General features: G+C 46.3%; 1 protein-coding gene across 5 annotated transcripts in view; it reads right to left on the bottom strand.

The window, feature by feature from the left end:
- LOC122931886 (cGMP-dependent 3',5'-cyclic phosphodiesterase-like) overlaps positions 1–22,043 on the bottom strand; it is a 310,101-nt gene that overhangs the window by 21,207 nt on the left and 266,851 nt on the right. For all 5 annotated transcript variants that reach the window (XM_044285943.1, XM_044285946.1, XM_044285942.1 and 2 more), the window contains 2 exons: positions 21,629–21,740; positions 15,236–15,275 (listed from right to left, as the gene is read on the bottom strand). In XM_044285943.1, coding sequence (XP_044141878.1) covers positions 15,236–15,275; positions 21,629–21,740 — 152 coding nt within the window. The remainder of the gene's footprint in view (positions 1–15,235; positions 15,276–21,628; positions 21,741–22,043) is intronic.

Genomic DNA, 22,043 nt, shown 5'->3' with positions numbered 1-22,043 from the left:
GTAAAAAAATAAACTCATGAAACAGGCATGGACAAAAATGATGGTACCCCTAACTTAATATTTTGTTGCGCAACCTTTTGAGGCAATCACTGCAATCAAACGCTTCCTGTAACTGTCAATGAGACATCTGCACCTCTCAGCAGGTATTTTGGCCCACTCCTCATGAGCAAACTGCTCCAGTTGTGTCCGGTTTGAAGGGTGCCTTTTCCAGACTGCATGTTTCAGCTCCTTCCAAAGATGCTCAATAGGATTGAGGTCAGGGCTCATAGAAGGCCACTTTAGAATAGTCCAATTTTTTCCTCTTAGCCATTCTTGGGTGTTTTTAGCGGTGTGTTTTGGGTCATTGTCCTGTTGCAAGACCCATGACCTGCGACTGAGACCAAGCTTTCTGACACTGGCTAGTACATTTCTCTCTAGAATTCCTTGATAGTCTTGAGATTTCATTGTACCCTGCACAGATTCAAGACACCCTGTGCCAGACGCAGCAAAGCAGCCCCAGAACATAACAGAGCCTCCTCCATGTTTCACAGTAGGGACAGTGTTCTTTTCTTGATATGCTTCATTTTTTCGTCTGTGAACATACAGCTGATGTGCCTTGGCAAAAACTTCGATTTTTGTCTCATCTGTCCACAGGACATTCTCCCAGAAGCTTTGTGGCTTGTCAACATGTAGTTTGGCATATTCCAGTCTTGCTTTTTTATGATTCGTTTTCAACAATGGTGTCCTCCTTGGTCGTCTCCCATGTAGTCCACTTTGGCTCAAACAACGACGGATGGTGCGATCTGACACTGATGTTCCTTGAGCATGAAGTTCACCTTGAATCTCTTTAGAAGTCTTTCTAGGCTCTTTTGTTACCATTCGGATTATCCGTCTCTTAGATTTGTCATCAATTTTCCTCCTGCGGCCACGTCCAGGGAGGTTGGCTACAGTCCCATGGATCTTAAACTTATGAATAATATGTGCAACTGTACTCACAGGAACATCTAGTTGCTTGGAGATGGTCTTATAGCCTTTACCTTTAACATGCTTGTCTATAATTTTCTTTCTGATCTCTTGAGACAGCTCTTTCCTTTGCTTCCTCTGGTCCATGTCGAGTGTGGTACACACCATATCACCAAACAACACAGTGATTACCTGGAGCCATATATATAGGCCCAATGGCTGATTACAAGGTTGTAGACACCTGTGATGCTAATTAGTGGACACACCTTGAATTAACATGTCCCTTTGGTCACATTATGTTCTGTGTTTTCTAGGGGTACCATCATTTTTGTCCATGCCTGTTTCATGAGTTTATTTTTTTACATAATTCTGTTGAAGCATGGTTGAAAAACAATGTCTGACTTTCATTGGTTAACATTTATAGAATTTTAATTTATTATTACTTTTGTCAGATTAAAGTTATTTCTGTGACCATTGTGACTTTTTCTTTCATTGACCAAAGGGTACCAACAATTTTGTCCACGTCTGTATGTAACAAATAATAGGCGAAAAAATAAACAAACGTAAAAAAAATAAATAAATACATTTTAGACCAATGTCCTAAAAATCAGCTTTCCAGATTAATGAATGAATGTGCGTGAATTGTGTTGGAGCTTTCGAGTCTTGCGTTTCGACGTGGCTGTTACTGCCCCTTTAAGTTTGGAATCGGCAGGATCTAAGCTTACAAATCCCTCCCCAATTAATCAATGATTTAATGTGGAGTCCTCCTTTAATACCCTAAATCACTGCGTGGACATTTCACAGTACTGAAACCCACAAGTGTCTCCGATCACCACCGGTGTGTGGTGCAAATAACGGAGATTTCTCCGGAACTCATGCGTTCGCGCTCTGCCAGCCCCTCCTCCCCCACCACCACAGACGCAGATTATAACGGACGCTCCCACGGCTTCTATGTGGGAATTATATTTAGGAATGAGTCAGAAAACTCTGTTAACAAATGTCCATAATTGTCTGAAATTAGCCATCTGGTAACTTGCTATGTATAGAACCCAATAAACGTATCTTCTCTTAAAGGGGCACTCTCCTTCCGGCTGGTGGTGGGGGCATCAGAGGGGGAACCATGTCTCAGTGCTTCCAAAACAAGAACAAAATGCTCTCAAAGTAGCCCTCAAAAGCAAATGAAGGATATTTAAAGCACGCTAGTGCCCCCCATTATATCGGTTTTTGGAGGGATTACTGACAAGCTCATTCTATTGAGTCCTAATGGCCTCAATTATCTTTGTTCTCTTGACACAGAGCTCCAAATGTGATTCCCTTCACCGAGCCATAGAGGTACATGATGAAATTCTGTCTGACCGCAGCCACCACTAGGGGGAGCTCACCGCACAGCCCTCATTATATTTATGGGGGCAGAGGCGCTCTCGTCAGATGAGCTACTTTTTGTACAGTCCTCGGTTCGGCGACCTGTGAATTCTCATTTTCTCCGGATAGCCTGAGCTGCTCGGTGTGAACGCCGCTGTATAATGTGCTGCCGGCACCGTCCTCTCATTACGAGAAGCGGTCGGACTACTGAAGAGCGAAGGCTGAGGGCTTATTACACTGGGGACCTCCGGAGCCTGAGGGGGTGAAAACCAAATATCAGCTCAGATTAAACTTTTCCAATAAATTTCAGAGACGGCCGCCGGCTGCGCAACACTCCGCACGGCAAATAACAACCTCCAATAAGAGAGTCTCCGACTCAGCGCCAAAAGTTCATTCGCTTCCAGGGCAGATTGATGCTTCATGTGAAGTGTGAAGGACGCTCGTGCCGAGCCGAGATCCCTCCACTGATAAAGATAGTTTCCTTATATTAAAGGTTAAATCTCCCCACAAGTAACTGATGCTGGGCTACAGCACGTCTTATACTCCAGTCACATCCAAAGCTGCAGTGCTCCCTATGACACCGGCTGACATGTCTCAGGGAACCTGCTTTCCAATCATATAACACAATTCATATGTCGAGATACAGCTGCAAAAATAACTACAACCTATGAACAATTATCAGCGCCATACAGTGCCCAAATACCACCATACAGTGCCCAAATACCACCATACAGTGCCCAAATACCACCATACAGTGTCCAAATACCACCATACAGTGTCCAAATACCACCATACAGTGTCCAAATATCACCATACAGTGCTCAAATACCACCATACAGTGCCCAAATACTATTATACAGTGCCCAAATACCACCATACAGTGTCCAAATACCACCATACAGTGCCCAAATACCACCATACAGTGCCCAAATACCACCATACAGTGCCCAATACCACCATACAGTGCCAAAATACAACCATATAGTGCCCAAATACAACCATATAGTGCCCAAATACCACCATATAGTGCCCAAATACCACCATACAGTGCCCAAATACCACCATATAGTGCCCAAATACCACCATATAGTGCCCAAATACCACCATACGGTGCCCAAATACAACCATATAGTGCCCAAATACCACCATATAGTGCCCAAATACCACCATACAGTGGCCAAATACTATTATACAGTGCTCAAATACCACCATACAGTGCCCAAATACCACCGTACAGTGTCCAAATACTATTATACAGTGCTCAAATACCCCCATAAGTTGCCCAAATACCACCAAACAGTGCCCAAATACCACCATACAGTGCCCAAATACCACCATACAGTGCCCAAATACTATTATACAGTGCCCAAATACCACCATACAGTGCCCAAATACTATTATACAGTGCCCAAATACCACCATACAGTGCCCAAATACCACCATACAGTGCCCAAATACCACCATACAGTTCCCAAATACCACCATACAGTTCCCAAATACCACCATACAGTGCCCAAATACTATTATACAGTGCACAAATACCACCATACAGTGCCCAAATACCACCATACAGTGCCCAAATACCACCATACAGTGCCCAAACACCATTATACAGTGCCCAAATACCACCATACAGTGCCCAAATACCACCATACAGTGTCCAAATACTACCATACAGTGCCCAAAAACCACCATAAGTTGCCCAAATACCACCATACAGTGCCCAAATACCACCATACAGTGCCCAAACACCACCATACAGTGCCCAAATACCACCATACAGTGGCCAAATACTATTATACAGTGCTCAAATACTACCATACAGTGCCCAAATACCACCGTACAGTGTCCAAATACTATTATACAGTGCTCAAATACCCCCATAAGTTGCCCAAATACCACCAAACAGTGCCCAAATACCACCATACAGTGCCCAAATACCACCATACAGTGCCCAAATACTATTATACAGTGCCCAAATACCACGATACAGTGCCCAAATACTATTATACAGTGCCCAAATACCACCATACAGTGCCCAAATACCACCATACAGTTCCCAAATACCACCATACAGTGTCCAAATACCACCATACAGTGCCCAAATACTATTATACAGTGCACAAATACCACCATACAGTGCCCAAATACCACCATACAGTGCCCAAACACCATTATACAGTGCCCAAATACCACCATACAGTGCCCAAATACCACCATACAGTGTCCAAATACTACCATACAGTGCCCAAATACCACCATAAGTTGCCCAAATACCACCATACAGTGCCCAAATACCACCATACAGTGCCCAAACACCACCATACAGTGCCCACATACCACCATCCAGTGTCCAAATACCACCATCCAGTGTCCAAATACCACCATACAGTGCCAAAATACCACCATACAGTGCCAAAATACCACCATACAGTGCCAAAATACCACCATACAGTGCCAAAATACTATTATACAGTGCACAGTGCTCAAATACCACCATACAGTGTCCAAATACCACCATACAGTGCCCAAATACCACCATACAGTGCCCAAATACTATTATACAGTGCCCAAATACCACCATAGAGTGCCCAAATACCACCATACAGTGCCCAAATACCACCATACATACAGTGTCCAAATACCACCATACAGTGCCAAAATACCACCATACAGTGCCAAAATACCACCATACAGTGCCAAAATACTATTATACAGTGCACAGTGCTCAAATACCACCATACAGTGTCCAAATACCACCATACAGTGCCCAAACACCATTATACAGTGCCCAAATACCACCATACAGTGTCCAAATACTATTATACAGTGACCAAACACCATTATACAGTGTCCAAATACTATTATACAGTGTCCAAATACTACCATACAGTGCCCAAATACCACCATAAGTTGCCCAAATACCACCATACAGTGCCAAAATACCACCATACAGTGCCCAAATACTATTATACAGTGCACAGTGCTCAAATACCACCATACAGTGTCCAAATACCACCATACAGTGCCCAAATACTATTATACAGTGCCCAAACACCACCATACAGTGCCCAAATACCACCATACAGTGCCAAAATACCACCATACAGTGCCCAAATACCACCATAAAGTGTCCAAATACTATTATACAGTGCCCAAATACCACCATACAGTGCCCAAATACCACCATACAGTGTCCAAATACCACCATACAGTGCCAAAATACCACCATACAGTGCCAAAATACTATTATACAGTGCACAGTGCTCAAATACCACCATACAGTGTCCAAATACCACCATACAGTGCCCAAACACCATTATACAGTGCCCAAATACCACCATACAGTGCCCAAATACTATTATACAGTGCCCAAACACCATTATACAGTGCCCAAATACCACCATACAGTGCCCAAATACCACCATACAGTGTCCAAATACCACCATACAGTGCCAAAATACCACCATACAGTGCCAAAATACTATTATACAGTGCACAGTGCTCAAATACCACCATACAGTGTCCAAATACCACCATACAGTGCCCAAACACCACCATACAGTGCCCAAATACTATTATACAGTGCCCAAACACCATTATACAGTGCCCAAATACCACCATACAGTGCCCAAATACTATTATACAGTGTCCAAATACTACCATACAGTGCCCAAATACCACCATAAGTTGCCCAAATACCACCATACAGTGCCAAAATACCACCATACAGTGCCCAAATACAATTATACAGTGCACAGTGTTCAAATACCACCATACAGTGTCCAAATACCACCATACAGTGCCCAAACACCATTATACAGTGCCCAAATACCACCATACAGTGCCCAAATACCACCATACAGTGCCCGAATACCACGATACAGTGTCCAAATACCACCAGTGTCCAAATACTATTATACAGTGCCCAAATACCACCATACAGTGCCCAAATACCACCATACAGTGTCCAAATACCACCATACAGTGTCCAAATACCACCATACAGTGCCAAAATACTATTATACAGTGCACAGTGCTCAAATACCACCATACAGTGTCCAAATACCACCATACAGTGCCCAAATACTATTATACAGTGCCCAAATACCACCATACAGTGCCCAAATACCACCATACAGTGCCAAAATACTATTATACAGTGTTCAAATACCACCAAACAGTGCCCAAACACCATTATACAGTGCCCAAATACCACCATACAGTGCCCAAAAACTATTATACAGTGCACAGTGCTCAAATACCACCATACAGTGTCCAAATACCACCATACAGTGCCCAAATACCACCATACAGTGCCCAAATACCACCATACAGTGCCCAAATACCACCATAGAGTGCCCAAATTCCACCATAGAGTGCCCAAATACCACCATACAGTGCCCAAATACCACCATACAGTGTCCAAATACCACCATACAGTGCCAAAATACCACCATACAGTGCCAAAATACCACCATACAGTGCCAAAATACTATTATACAGTGCACAGTGCTCAAATACCACCATACAGTGTCCAAATACCACCATACAGTGCCCAAACACCATTATACAGTGCCCAAATACCACCATACAGTGTCCAAATACTATTATACAGTGACCAAACACCATTATACAGTGTCCAAATACTATTATACAGTGTCCAAATACTACCATACAGTGCCCAAATACCACCATAAGTTGCCCAAATACCACCATACAGTGCCAAAATACCACCATACAGTGCCCAAATACTATTATACAGTGCACAGTGCTCAAATACCACCATACAGTGTCCAAATACCACCATACAGTGCCCAAATACTATTATACAGTGCCCAAACACCACCATACAGTGCCCAAATACCACCATACAGTGCCAAAATACCACCATACAGTGCCCAAATACCACCATAAAGTGTCCAAATACCACCATACAGTGTCCAAATACTATTATACAGTGCCCAAATACCACCATACAGTGCCCAAATACCACCATACAGTGTCCAAATACCACCATACAGTGCCAAAATACCACCATACAGTGCCAAAATACTATTATACAGTGCACAGTGCTCAAATACCACCATACAGTGTCCAAATACCACCATACAGTGCCCAAACACCATTATACAGTGCCCAAATACCACCATACAGTGCCCAAATACTATTATACAGTGTCCAAATACTACCATACAGTGCCCAAATACCACCATAAGTTGCCCAAATACCACCATACAGTGCCAAAATACCACCATACAGTGCCCAAATACTATTATACAGTGCACAGTGTTCAAATACCACCATACAGTGTCCAAATACCACCATACAGTGCCCAAACACCATTATACAGTGCCCAAATACCACCATACAGTGCCCAAATACCACCATACAGTGCCCGAATACCACGATACAGTGTCCAAATACCACCAGTGTCCAAATACTATTATACAGTGCCCAAATACCACCATACAGTGCCCAAATACCACCATACAGTGTCCAAATACCACCATACAGTGTCCAAATACCACCATACAGTGCCAAAATACTATTATACAGTGCACAGTGCTCAAATACCACCATACAGTGTCCAAATACCACCATACAGTGCCCAAATACTATTATACAGTGCCCAAATACCACCATACAGTGCCCAAATACCACCATACAGTACCAAAATACTATTATACAGTGTTCAAATACCACCATACAGTGTCCAAATACCACCATACAGTGCCCAAACACCATTATACAGTGCCCAAATACCACCATACAGTGCCCAAATACCACCATACAGTGTCCAAATACTATTATACAGTGCACAGTGCTAAAATACTACCATACAGTGTCCAAATACCACCATACAGTGCCCAAATACTATTATACAGTGCCCAAACACCATTATACAGTGCCCAAATACCACCATAAGTTGCCCAAATACCACCATACAGTGCCAAAATACCACCATACAGTGCCCAAATACTATTATACAGTGCACAGTGCTCAAATACCACCATACAGTGTCCAAATACCACCATACAGTGCCCAAATACCACCATACAGTGCCCGAATACCACCATACAGTGCCCAAATACCACCATACAGTGCCCAAATACCACCATAAAGTGTCCAAATACCACCATACAGTGTCCAAATACTATTATACAGTGCCCAAATACCACCATACAGTGCCCAAATACTATTATACAGTGTCCAAATACTACCATACAGTGCCCAAATACCACCATAAGTTGCCCAAATACCACCATACGGTGCCCAAATACTATTATACAGTGCACAGTGCTCAAATACCACCATACAGTGTCCAAATACCACCATACAGTGCCCAAATACTATTATACAGTGCCCAAACACCATTATACAGTGCCCAAATACCACCATACAGTGCCCAAATACCACCATACAGTGCCCGAATACCACCATACAGTGCCCAAATACCACCATAAAGTGTCCAAATACCACCATACAGTGTCCAAATACTATTATACAGTGCCCAAATACCACCATACAGTGCCCAAATACTATTATACAGTGTCCAAATACTACCATACAGTGCCCAAATACCACCATAAGTTGCCCAAATACCACCATACAGTGCCCAAATACTATTATACAGTGCACAGTGCTCAAATACCACCATACAGTGTCCAAATACCACCATACAGTGCCCAAATTCCACCATACAGTGCCCAAATACCACCATACAGTGCCCAAATACCACCATACAGTGTCCAAATACCACCATACAGTGCCAAAATACCACCATACAGTGCCAAAATACCACCATACAGTGCCAAAATACCACCATACAGTGCCAAAATACTATTATACAGTGCACAGTGCTCAAATACCACCATACAGTGTCCAAATACCACCATACAGTGCCCAAACACCATTATACAGTGCCCAAATACCACCATACAGTGTCCAAATACTATTATACAGTGACCAAACACCATTATACAGTGTCCAAATACTATTATACAGTGTCCAAATACTACCATACAGTGCCCAAATACCACCATAAGTTGCCCAAATACCACCATAAGTTGCCCAAATACCACCATACAGTGCCAAAATACCACCATACAGTGCCCAAATACTATTATACAGTGCACAGTGCTCAAATACCACCATACAGTGTCCAAATACCACCATACAGTGCCCAAACACCATTATACAGTGCCCAAATACCACCATACAGTGTCCAAATACTATTATACAGTGACCAAACACCATTATACAGTGTCCAAATACTATTATACAGTGTCCAAATACTACCATACAGTGCCCAAATACCACCATAAGTTGCCCAAATACCACCATAAGTTGCCCAAATACCACCATACAGTGCCAAAATACCACCATACAGTGCCCAAATACTATTATACAGTGCACAGTGCTCAAATACCACCATACAGTGTCCAAATACCACCATACAGTGCCCAAATACTATTATACAGTGCCCAAACACCACCATACAGTGCCCAAATACCACCATACAGTGCCAAAATACCACCATACAGTGCCCAAATACCACCATAAAGTGTCCAAATACCACCATACAGTGTCCAAATACTATTATACAGTGCCCAAATACCACCATACAGTGCCCAAATACCACCATACAGTGTCCAAATACCACCATACAGTGCCAAAATACCACCATACAGTGCCAAAATACTATTATACAGTGCACAGTGCTCAAATACCACCATACAGTGTCCAAATACCACCATACAGTGCCCAAACACCATTATACAGTGCCCAAATACCACCATACAGTGCCCAAATACTATTATACAGTGTCCAAATACTACCATACAGTGCCCAAATACCACCATAAGTTGCCCAAATACCACCATACAGTGCCAAAATACCACCATACAGTGCCCAAATACTATTATACAGTGCACAGTGTTCAAATACCACCATACAGTGTCCAAATACCACCATACAGTGCCCAAACACCATTATACAGTGCCCAAATACCACCATACAGTGCCCAAATACCACCATACAGTGCCCGAATACCACGATACAGTGTCCAAATACCACCAGTGTCCAAATACTATTATACAGTGCCCAAATACCACCATACAGTGCCCAAATACCACCATACAGTGTCCAAATACCACCATACAGTGTCCAAATACCACCATACAGTGCCAAAATACTATTATACAGTGCACAGTGCTCAAATACCACCATACAGTGTCCAAATACCACCATACAGTGCCCAAATACTATTATACAGTGCCCAAATACCACCATACAGTGCCCAAATACCACCATACAGTAGCAAAATACTATTATAAAGTGTGCAAATACAACCATACAGTGTCCAAATACCACCATACAGTGCCCAAACACCATTATACAGTGCCCAAATACCACCATACAGTGCCCAAATACCACCATACAGTGTCCAAATACTATTATACAGTGCACAGTGCTCAAATACCACCATACAGTTTCCAAATACCACCATACAGTGCCCAAATACTATTATACAGTGCCCAAACACCATTATACAGTGCCCAAATACCACCATAATTTGCCCAAATACCACCATACAGTGCCAAAATACCACCATACAGTGCCCAAATACTATTATACAGTGCACAGTGCTCAAATACCACCATACAGTGTCCAAATACCACCATACAGTGCCCAAATACCACCATACAGTGCCCAAATACCACCATAAAGTGTCCAAATACCACCATACAGTGTCCAAATACTATTATACAGTGCCCAAATACCACCATACAGTGCCCAAATACTATTATACAGTGTCCAAATACTACCATACAGTGCCCAAATACCACCATAAGTTGCCCAAATACCACCATACGGTGCCCAAATACTATTATACAGTGCATAGTGCTCAAATACCACCATACAGTGTCCAAATACCACCATACAGTGCCCAAATACTATTATACAGTGCCCAACCACCATTATACAGTGCCCAAATACCACCATACAGTGCCCAAATACCACCATACAGTGCCCGAATACCACCATACAGTGCCCAAATACCACCATAAAGTGTCCAAATACCACCATACAGTGTCCAAATACTATTATACAGTGCCCAAATACCACCATACAGTGCCCAAATACTATTATACAGTGTCCAAATACTACCATACAGTGCCCAAATACCACCATAAGTTGCCCAAATACCACCATAAGTTGCCCAAATACCACCATACAGTGCCAAAATACCACCATACAGTGCCCAAATGCTATTATACAGTGCACAGTGCTCAAATACCACCATACAGTGTCCAAATACCACCATACAGTGCCCAAATACCACCATACAGTGCCCAAATACTATTATACAGTGCCCAAATACTATTATACAGTGCCCAAACACCATTATACAGTGCCCAAATACCACCATACAGTGCCCAAATACCACCATAAAGTGTCCAAATACCACCATACAGTGTCCAAATACTATTATACAGTGCTCAAATAATATTTCTATTGCTATAACACAGTTGGCACTCCGCCGTCTGTGGTGCGGTGCGCGTGTCCAGGGTCGGCGTCCCACTTGCAAATATGGGAAGAAGAGGAGCGGCACTCACAGCTAGAATGCAATTCTTGTGCAAATACACAAGAATTGCATGCCATCTGCGAGTGCAGCTCCTCTTCTTCCAAATAATTACTATACAGTGCCCGAATACCACCATATAGAACTAAAATACCACCATACAGTGCTCAAATACTATCACTATACAGTGCCCGAATAATATCATTATACAGTGCTCAAATACCACCATACAGCGCCTGAATACCACCATACAGTGCCCAAATACCACCATACAGTATCCAAATACCACCATACAGTGCCCAAATACCACCATACAGCGCCTGAATACCACCATACAGTATCCAAATACCACCATACAGTGCCCAAATAATATCATTATACAGTGCCCAAATACCACCATACAGTGCCCAAATACCACCATACAGTGCCCAAATACCAACATACAGTGCCCAAATACCACCATACAGTGCCCAAATACCACCATACAGTGCCCAAATACCATCATACAGTTCTCAAATACTATCACTATACAGTTCTCAAATAATATTACTATACAGTGCCCAAATACCACCAGAGTCCGAATATCATCATACAATACTAATCCTATACTGTGCCCAAATATACCAGACACTGCCCGCATACTGCCATACAGTGCCCAAATAATAGTGCCATACAGTAACCATATCTAACAGATATTAAGTGCTGAGTGGCTAGAACGGGAGCTCTAATGGCTGCTCAGCAGTGAACACGATGTGTGATGTCAGTTTTCTCGAGAGCTGATGGGACAAGCAGATTGTGAAGAGACCTGGTGGCCATCGCCTGACTGTAAATAATACCGCATCCTCCATACTGCAGTGGAGCAGAGTACGCTCTGCACAAACACGGAGCCAGCTAAGGAAAACCATGCGGATACAGCTTTGGATGTGATTAGAGTATGGAAAGGCTCAGTGCATGACATGTACAGCACAGGATCAATAAATGTACCCAATATTATATGCCGACTTATCCTGTAAAACAATGTACCCCTCCCCCAAGGGGGGAATGGGGCGGACAGCGTCTCATTTGAAGGGGGCATCAGTTTCTCGCCTCTCTAAATGCTCGGTAATAGCTGATATTTTGCTTGTGACAAAGTGCAATTTAATCTCTCCCGGAAAGTTTATTAAAATGTCAGGAGCCGCCTTCTGACATCTCATCCACTGATAAGGCAGCGGCGGTGCTGCGTCTGCGGAGGTAATTCCAGCCCCAAGTCATTTGTCCTCTTTTATGGGGCTGAATGCATATCTGTGATGGATTCCAGCAGCGTAAGAAGGTAAAGAACGCACGACACCTTCTGACAACTCCTGTAATTATTCCCATAAATCAGCGGAGAAATAAAAAGTAATTGTCAGATCAAGGGGCTACACTAAAATATGAGGAGAGGGGGACATTATAGAGGAAGGGTCTGTGAGGAGAGGGGGACATGGGGGAGGACAGTCCGTGAGGAGAGGGGGACATGGGGGAGGACAGTCCGTGAGGAGAGGGGGACATGGGGAGGACAGTCTGTGAGGAGAGGGGAACATGGGGAGGACAGTTTGTGAGGAGAGGGGGACATGGGGGAGGACAGTCTGTGAGGAGAGGGGGACATGGGGAGGACAGTCTGTGAGGAGAGGGGGACATGGGAGATGAGACAGTCTGTAAGGAGAGGGGGACATGGGAGACGAGACAGTCTGTAAGGAGAGGGGGACATGGGGGAGGACAGTCTGTGAGGAGAGGGGGACATGGGAGAAGACAGTCTGTGAGGAGAGGGGGACATGGGGAGGACATTACGTAAGGAGAGGGGGACATGGGAGACGAGCCAGTCCGTAAGGAGAGGGGGACATGGGGGAGGACAGTCTGTGAGGAGAGGGGGACATGGGAGACGAGACAGTCCGTAAGGAGAGGGGGACATGGGGGAGAACAGTCTGTGAGGAGAGGGGGACATGGGGGAGGACAGTCCGTGAGGAGAGGGGCACATGGGAGACGTGACAGTCCGTAAAAAGAGGGGGACATGGGGGAGGACAGTTCGTGAGGAGAGGTGGACATGGGAGACGAGACAGTCCGTGAGGAGAGGGGGACATGGGAAAGACAGTCTGTGAGGAGAGGGGGACATGGGGGAGGACAGTCTGTGAGGAGAGGGGGACATGGGAAAGACAGTCTGTGAGGAGAGGGGGACATGGGGGAGGACAGCCTGTGAGGAGAGGGGGACATGGGAGACGAGACAGTCCATAAGGAGAGGGGGACATGGGAGAGGACAGTCTGTGAGGAGAGGGGAACATGGGGGAAAGACAGTCTGTGAGGAGAGGGGAACATGGGGGAGGACAGTCTGTAGGAAGAGGGGAACATGGGGAAGGACAGTCTGTAAGGAGAGGGGGACATGGGAGAGGACAGTCCGTAAGGAGAGGGGGACATTGGGTAAAACAGTCTGTGAGGAGAGGGGAGTACAGTCTGTAAGGAGAGGGGGATATGGGGAGGACAGTCAGTAAGGAGAGGGGGACATGGGGGAGGAAAGTCTGTGAGAAGAAGGGGGCATGGGGAGGACAGTCTGTAAGGAAAGGGGGACATGGGGGAGGGCAGTCCGTGAGGAGAGGGGGACATGGGGAGGACTGTCTGTGAGGAGAGGGGGACATGGGGAGGACTGTCTGTGAGGAGAGGGGGACATAGGTAAGGACAGTCTGGGAGGAGAGGGGGACATGAAGGAGGACAGTCTGTAATGAGAGGGGGCGTGGGAAGGACAGTCTGGGAGGAGAGGGGGACACGAGGGAGAACAATCTGTAAGGAGAGGGGGACATGGGGGAGGGAAGTCTGTGAGGAGAGGGAGACATGGGGGAGGACAGTCTGTAAGGAGAGTGGGACATGGGAGGACAGTTTGTAAGGAGAGGGGGGCATGGGGGAGGACAGTCTGTGAGGATAGGAGGACATGGGGATGGCAGTAAGTGATGAGAGGGGGACATGGGAAGGACTGTCTGTGAGGAGAGGGGGACATGGGGGAGGACAGTCTGTGAGGATAGGAGGACATGGGGGATGGCAGTAAGTGATGAGAGGGGGACATGGGAAGGACTGTCTGTGAGGAGAGGGGGACATGGGGGAGGACAGTCTTTAAGGAGAGGGGGACATGGGGGAGGGCAGTCTGTGAGGAGAGGGGGACATGGAAAGGACTGTCCGTGAGGGTGCACAGGTGTGTGAGGAGAGGGATATTATGCGGTAATGTAATAATATGGAGGCTGGGTACTGTAGAAATAAAGGATGGGTGATGTAGTCATAAGGAGGTTGGGTGGAGTAGTAACCCTTTACAGACATGTTGTAGACACAGAACATAGAACTCACCCAAATGTGTGAAGAGGTTTTTGGCAACTTGCAGCAGGGCCTGTAAGCGGAGAAGACAGATGATTAATATTCATGAGCTCATTTACATAATCCTCACATTTAGGCTCATCACATAAATACTGCAAATGTCAAATCCACATGAAAGACGACGACACGAAACTGAACCTGAGAGCCCCCCAACTGATCCAACAGCTCTGAACGGAGTCTAACCACCAGGGGGAGCTGTGACTCCACTGCAGCCAAGTTCTGATCCGTGACTATGAGGGCTCATGCACACTACCATTGCTTGTTTTGCGGTGCGCAAGGCACGGATAACGGCCATGTGCATTCTGCATAAGCAGCAGAGAACGTCCGGGGCCTCTATAGAAAAGTCCTTTCCATGTTCTATATTTTTGCGGGACCGCAAAAAGGACATACGGATGCGCACAGCACACGGTGAGCTTTACACGGATCGGATGCGGACAAAAAATATGATCGTGTGCATGAGGGAACTGAAAGGCATCCAAAGCCGGAAATCACAGAGGATGCCAGGACCACAGACACTTCCTAAATGCTCACCATTTTCAGGATCTCTGCTAGCTGGCACTGACTGGGAATATTTAGAGGCTGAAAGTCTGCACAGGCCTAATACTTCTCACAGCTGAGGGTTTGTTACAATTATATCCAGTCCAGACAATCCTCTGTGAGCTGAATATCCTGAACTGATACATTGTAACAAACTATAAGGACAGGAGAGAGGTGTGCACTGCTGATGTGATTGGCTTACAGAGGACTGTCCAGACCGGACACAACTGTAACAAACCCTCAGCTGTGAGAAGTAACAGGTCAGAGGACGTTATATGCCTCTGGATACAAACAAGAATAATCCAATCTGCTGACAGCAAGCAGAGATCTTAAAAACATGGAGGAATGGACGCTCTACCTGGAGTATCTACAGTGATACTATAGGCGTCCCCCCGCTCCACCATGGGGTAGGGTGTGGACATTTTTGGCTCCATGAAGGAGGGGTTATTCAGGGTGGGGGTGTGGCCTAATTTGTGCTACTTAGGTAGGCAGAGATGTAATTCCCCAACACAGAGCTAGAGGGCGCCATATGACATAAATGTCCAGGAGACCATGTGCCCCTCCCTCTAGGAGCCAATCAGCAGGACACAAAAAGGTCACATGACTCAGGCAGCTAACTCTTACTTTCCAGTAGCGTGCTGCCTAGGTTTGATGGGGCATCCCACAACCGGCCACTAAAGGTTCACTTTTAGTGGAAGATAAAGGGTTAACCACTGCGATGCCAGGCGCCCGCCTAGAGTTTCCCCTCCCGTTCTCCCCCCGGTCGCCCCGGCTTATAATGAGCTGTCCGTCTCTTCTTCGTTTTAATTAGTTCCCACTAATTCCTTGATTATTAAACCTTCCTCCATCTTTGTCCTTTTCCGTCTTTTTTTTCACCTTGGCGCTTTGAAATCACCTGACCGAGAAATGTCGCGGATCGACTGAAAGATGAGGTCAGGAAAGTTAATTAGGTGCAGACGTATGGCGGTTGTAATATTCAGACGCCGGAAAAAAGGCAAACGCGGACGAGGAGCCCACAACCTCCATCATCCCATTTACAGGATTGACTCATTAACCTAAAAAAAAGAAGCCTCCGGGGAGAAAATAAAGCGTATTAACCATTCTAGTGCTGGATAACCGGGCAACGCTGTAGGGGCCGCTCCAGACTGCTGTTATAGGGGGCGCTCCAGACTGCTGTTATAGGGGCCGCTCCAGACTGCTGTTATAGGGGCCGCTCCAGACTGCTGTTATAGGGGCCGCTCCAGACTGCTGTTATAGGGCCACTCCAGACTGCTGTTATAGGGGGCGCTCCAGACTACACATCCAGACTGCTGTTATAGGGGGCGCTCCAGACTACACATCCAGACTGCTGTTATAGGGGGCTCCAGACAACACATCCAGACTGCTGTTATAGGGGGCTCTCCAGACTACACATCCAGACTGCTGTTATAGGGGGCTCTCCAGACTACACCTCCAGACTTCTGTTATAGGGGGCTCTCCAGACTACACCTCCAGACAGCTGTTATAGGGGGCTCTCCAGACTACACATCCAGACTGCTGTTATAGGGGGCTCTCCAGACTACACCTCCAGACTTCTGTTATAGGGGGCTCTCCAGACTACACCTCCAGACTTCTGTTATAGGGGGCTCTCCAGACTACACATCCAGACTGCTGTTATAGGGGGCGCTCCAGACTACTCATCCAGACTGCTGTTATAGGGGGCGCTCCAGACTACACATCCAGACTGCTGTTATAGGGGGCTCTCCAGACTACACCTCCAGACTTCTGTTATAGGGGGCTCTCCAGACTACACATCCAGACAGCTGTTATAGGGGGCGCTCCAGACTACACACCCAGACAGCTGTTATAGGGGGCGCTCCAGACTACACCTCCAGACTGCTGTTATAGGGGGCGCTCCAGACTACACATCCAGACTGCTGTTATAGGGGGCTCTCCAGACTACACATCCAGACAGCTGTTATAGGGGGCGCTCCAGACTACACATCCAGACTGCTGTTATAGGGGGCTCTCCAGACTACACCTCCAGACTTCTGTTATAGGGGGCTCTCCAGACTACACATCCAGACAGCTGTTATAGGGGGCACTCCAGACTACACATCCAGACTGCTGTTATAGGGACGCTCCAGACTACACATCCAGACTGCTGTTATAGTGGGCGCTCCAGACTACACCTCCAGACTGCTGTTATAGGGGGCGCTCCAGACTACACATCCAGACTGCTGTTATAGGGGGCGCTCCAGACTACACATCCAGACTGCTGTTATAGGGGGCTCTCCAGACTACACATCCAGACTGCTGTTATAGGGGGCTCTCCAGACTACACATCCAGACTTCTGTTATAGGGGGCTCTCCAGACTACACATCCAGACTGCTGTTATAGGGGGCGCTCCAGACTACACATCCAGACTGCTGTTATAGGGGGCGCTCCAGACTACACATTCAGACTGCTGTTATAGGGGGCGCTCCAGACTACACATCCAGACTGCTGTTATAGGGGGCGCTCCAGACTACACATCCAGACTGCTGTTATAGGGGGCGCTCCAGACTACACATCCAGACTGCTGTTATAGGGGGCGCTCCAGACTACACATCCAGACTGCTGTTATAGGGGGCGCTCCAGACTACACATCCAGACTGCTGTTATAGGGGGCGCTCCAGACTACACATCCAGACTGCTGTTATAGGGGGCGCTCCAGACTACACATCCAGACTGCTGTTATAGGGGGCGCTCCAGACTACACATCCAGACAGCTGTTATAGGGGGAGCTCTAGACTACACATCCAGACTGCTGTTATAGGGGCGCTCCAGACTACATATTCAGACTGCTGTTATAGGGGGCGCTCCAGACTACACATCCAGACTGCTGTTATAGGGGGCGCTCCAGACTACACATCCAGACTGCTGATATAGGGGGCGCTCCAGACTACATATCCAGACTGCTGTTATAGGGGCGCTCCAGACTACACATCCAGACAGCTGTTATAGACTCCAGACTACTTGTTTCTGGCCTTACACTGGATATATAGGACTCCAAGCTGCTTTGTATACATGGGCTGTAGGCTGCACCGTATATCTGGGGCATGTGACTGCACTGTATATAGGAGGTATGTGATGCTCTGTATATGGGGACTTGTGTATAGCACTGTATAGATGATGTACACATCTGCACTTCATATAGGAAGTATGTGACTGCACTGCATATAGGGGTAGGTAGATGACACTGTATTGGGGGGATTTCTGGGACCTTCCTGTTGTTCTATGGGGCGGTGCTTAAAAGTATGTATGATGGAGGGGTTATAGTAATGTAAAATGCACTGTCATTTTATTTGCATCCAGTAAATTGTGCTTAAAGGGAATCTGTCAGCAGTTCTGCTATGCAAAACTGCTGACAGCACTAGGCAGAGTCTTGGGAGAGCAGGACAAACATACCTTTAGCAGAGCTTTTTTTTTTTTTTTTTTATCAGGAGTAGGGTGAATATTTAGTTTTATTCTTCCAAGTGCCCAGGAGGAGGAGGAGGAGCTTCACTGTGACGTGCTCTTTGCATTGAGCTGCTTCTCAGCCCCACCCCTCTGCTGTGAGTGACAGCTGAAGCATCTTACCAGGAGACCGCTCCAGCTGCCACTCAGAGCAGAGACTGTGAAGCAGCTCAATGCAGAGGGCACTTCACAGTGAAGCTCCGCCTCTTGGACACTTGAAGAATAAAACTTCATACTCCCACTACTCCTGATGGCAGATGCTTCACAAATGTATGCTTGTCCTTCTTCTCCCTAGCCCCAACCTGGTGCTGCTGGCAGTTTAAATGGTCAAAACTTCAGACGGACTCCCTTTAAAGGGGCCTTCCAGTAGTTTTGAGTTATCCCCTATACACGGATAGGGGGTAACTCTTAGCAATAGGAGCACCACCGATCAGAGGAACCGGGTTCCCGTACCCCACAGGGCTCCTGAAATGAATGGACTGGTTGGTCGAGCATGCACGCTGCCACTTCATTCATTTCCATTAGATTCCCAGAGAGCTGAGTAAACACTTTATATCAGGGACCCTGTGAGGTAGGAGGTCCCTGCTCTAATGGGGGTCCCAGTAGTAGGACCCCCTCTTTTCTCATAATTATCTCCTCTCCTGTGGAGTATCACTTTAAATTACTGGAATACTCCTTTAATGTGGTGAAAGTACCTAGACCGGCAGGACTACTATAACCCCCATCATTGAGGATGTACATAAGTGCTGTGTGTGACTTCTCCTCCGCTCTGCGGCTTCTTGCGTCACATTAGCAGGTGGCGGAGCATTTGCATTCACACTTGTAAATGAGGCACGTTCCCTCCTCAGTTAACAACATTATTAATTTTCACCTAATCTGCATATATGTAAATGAGGCATCTACCCTGTTAAAGGCGCAGTCACCTGGTCAGAGCACCCCCCACTAGAACCTGTCTAGACAATTCTCAGAGCTGAACCGCCCGGACTCATTGTAGCAAACAGGAGAGGTTTGTGCTGCTGATGTGTTTAGCTCAGAGGGTTGTCTAGACTGGATGCATCTGTAACAAACCCTCAGCTGTGAGTATTCGGTTAGGACGGGTTTTCAGCCTCTTGATGTCAAGCAGAGATCTTGCACATGGTGAGAAACTGAAACACTGATCTAGCGCTGATTATTCCTCCTCTCAATGTACCCCCCTCCCAGCAGTGAGACCCCCGAGGTGTTACAGGAGATGTGGCCTAATTAATCCCTCTGCCTATAGAGCTGATGTGCAGAGCGCCGACGGGGACCATCCTAGCAGAATCGGTGATAGTCCATGATCTTCAGGTGTCGGGGGTCTGGGGGATGGGAGGGTCACCAGTTCTTCCCTGATCAGTGGCTTCATGTATCATACACTGATACGTTGTATCCCAGATATAATGGCTGATACGCTGTATCCCTGACATAATGGCTGATACGCTGTATCCCTGATATAATGACTGATACGCTGTATCCCTGACATAATGATTGATACGCTGTATCCCTGCCTCCAGACCTTCCTGCCCATCACTGCGCCATTCTCTCGTCCGGGCGGACGCCGCGCCCCTGGGAGCCTTTATGAAGACTGATGAGGTTTTGCATATTAAGAAGTAGGTTAATGACATGAAAATTAGGAAAATTCAGTGAGAACGGCAGCTGAAGATCTGCAGAACATCGCTCTGTCCTCTCTACCTCCTGACAGACACATAGTGATATATCCTGCAGATTATTACACCACTGACCTCTCTAGAGATCTGCAGAACATCGCTCTGTCCTCTCTACCTCCTGACAGACACATAGTGATATATCCTGCAGATTATTACACCACTGACCTCTCTAGAGATCTGCAGAACATCGCTCTGTCCTCTCTACCTCCTGACAGATATATAGTGATATCTACTGCAGATTATTACACCACTGACCTCTCTAGAGATCTGCAGAACATCGCTCTGTCCTCTTTACCTCCTGACACACAGTGATATATCCTGCAGATTATTACACCCCTGACCTCTCTAGAGACCTGCAGAACATCGCTCTGTCCTCTCCACCTCCTGACAGATACATAATGATATATCCTGCAGATTATTACACCACTGAGCCCTCTTAGAGATCTGCAGAATATCGCTCTGTCCTCTCTACCTCCTGACAGATACATAGTGATATAGCCTGCAGATTATTACACCACTGAGCCCTCTTAGAGATCTGCAGAATATCGCTCTGTCCTCTCTACCTCCTGACAGATACATAGTGATATATCCTGCAGATTATTACACCACTGAGCCCTCCTGGAGATCTGCAGAATATTGCAAAATGAGATGACTAGGAGGTGGACTCACTTGACATTCGCACTTCAGCTTCTGCTCCTTCTGGAAGGCCAGCGTGCTGGTGAGGACGGTGGACGTGTAGCAGAAGCAATGATGGATCTTGTGTTCATCCTCCTCTGTGTAGCTGGGGAGAGACGAGCGGAGAGCGGTCAGTGCAGGCACCAGGGCAATCAGCATATCAATGGTTAAATGTCCTCAGAGGCAGACTAATACATAAGCTCCACCCCTAAATACAGACCACACCCATATACAATAGGAAGAGTGCCCCCATAACAGAGCCAGAGTACACACATTACGGGTCCGCATAGGGATTACAGCCAAAATGCCCGTATACCTGCGCCAGCAGAGTGCCCCCATGGTAATGCAAAAGTACTCCAAAGCACTGCTAACCAGAGTGCCCCCATTATATAGTGAGCCAGGTGCCCCC

The sequence above is a fragment of the Bufo gargarizans genome, chromosome 3 (genome assembly GCF_014858855.1).
Source record: "Bufo gargarizans isolate SCDJY-AF-19 chromosome 3, ASM1485885v1, whole genome shotgun sequence".
Lineage (NCBI taxonomy): Eukaryota > Metazoa > Chordata > Amphibia > Anura > Bufonidae > Bufo > Bufo gargarizans.
This window is presented reverse-complemented; position numbering and strand designations above follow the sequence as displayed.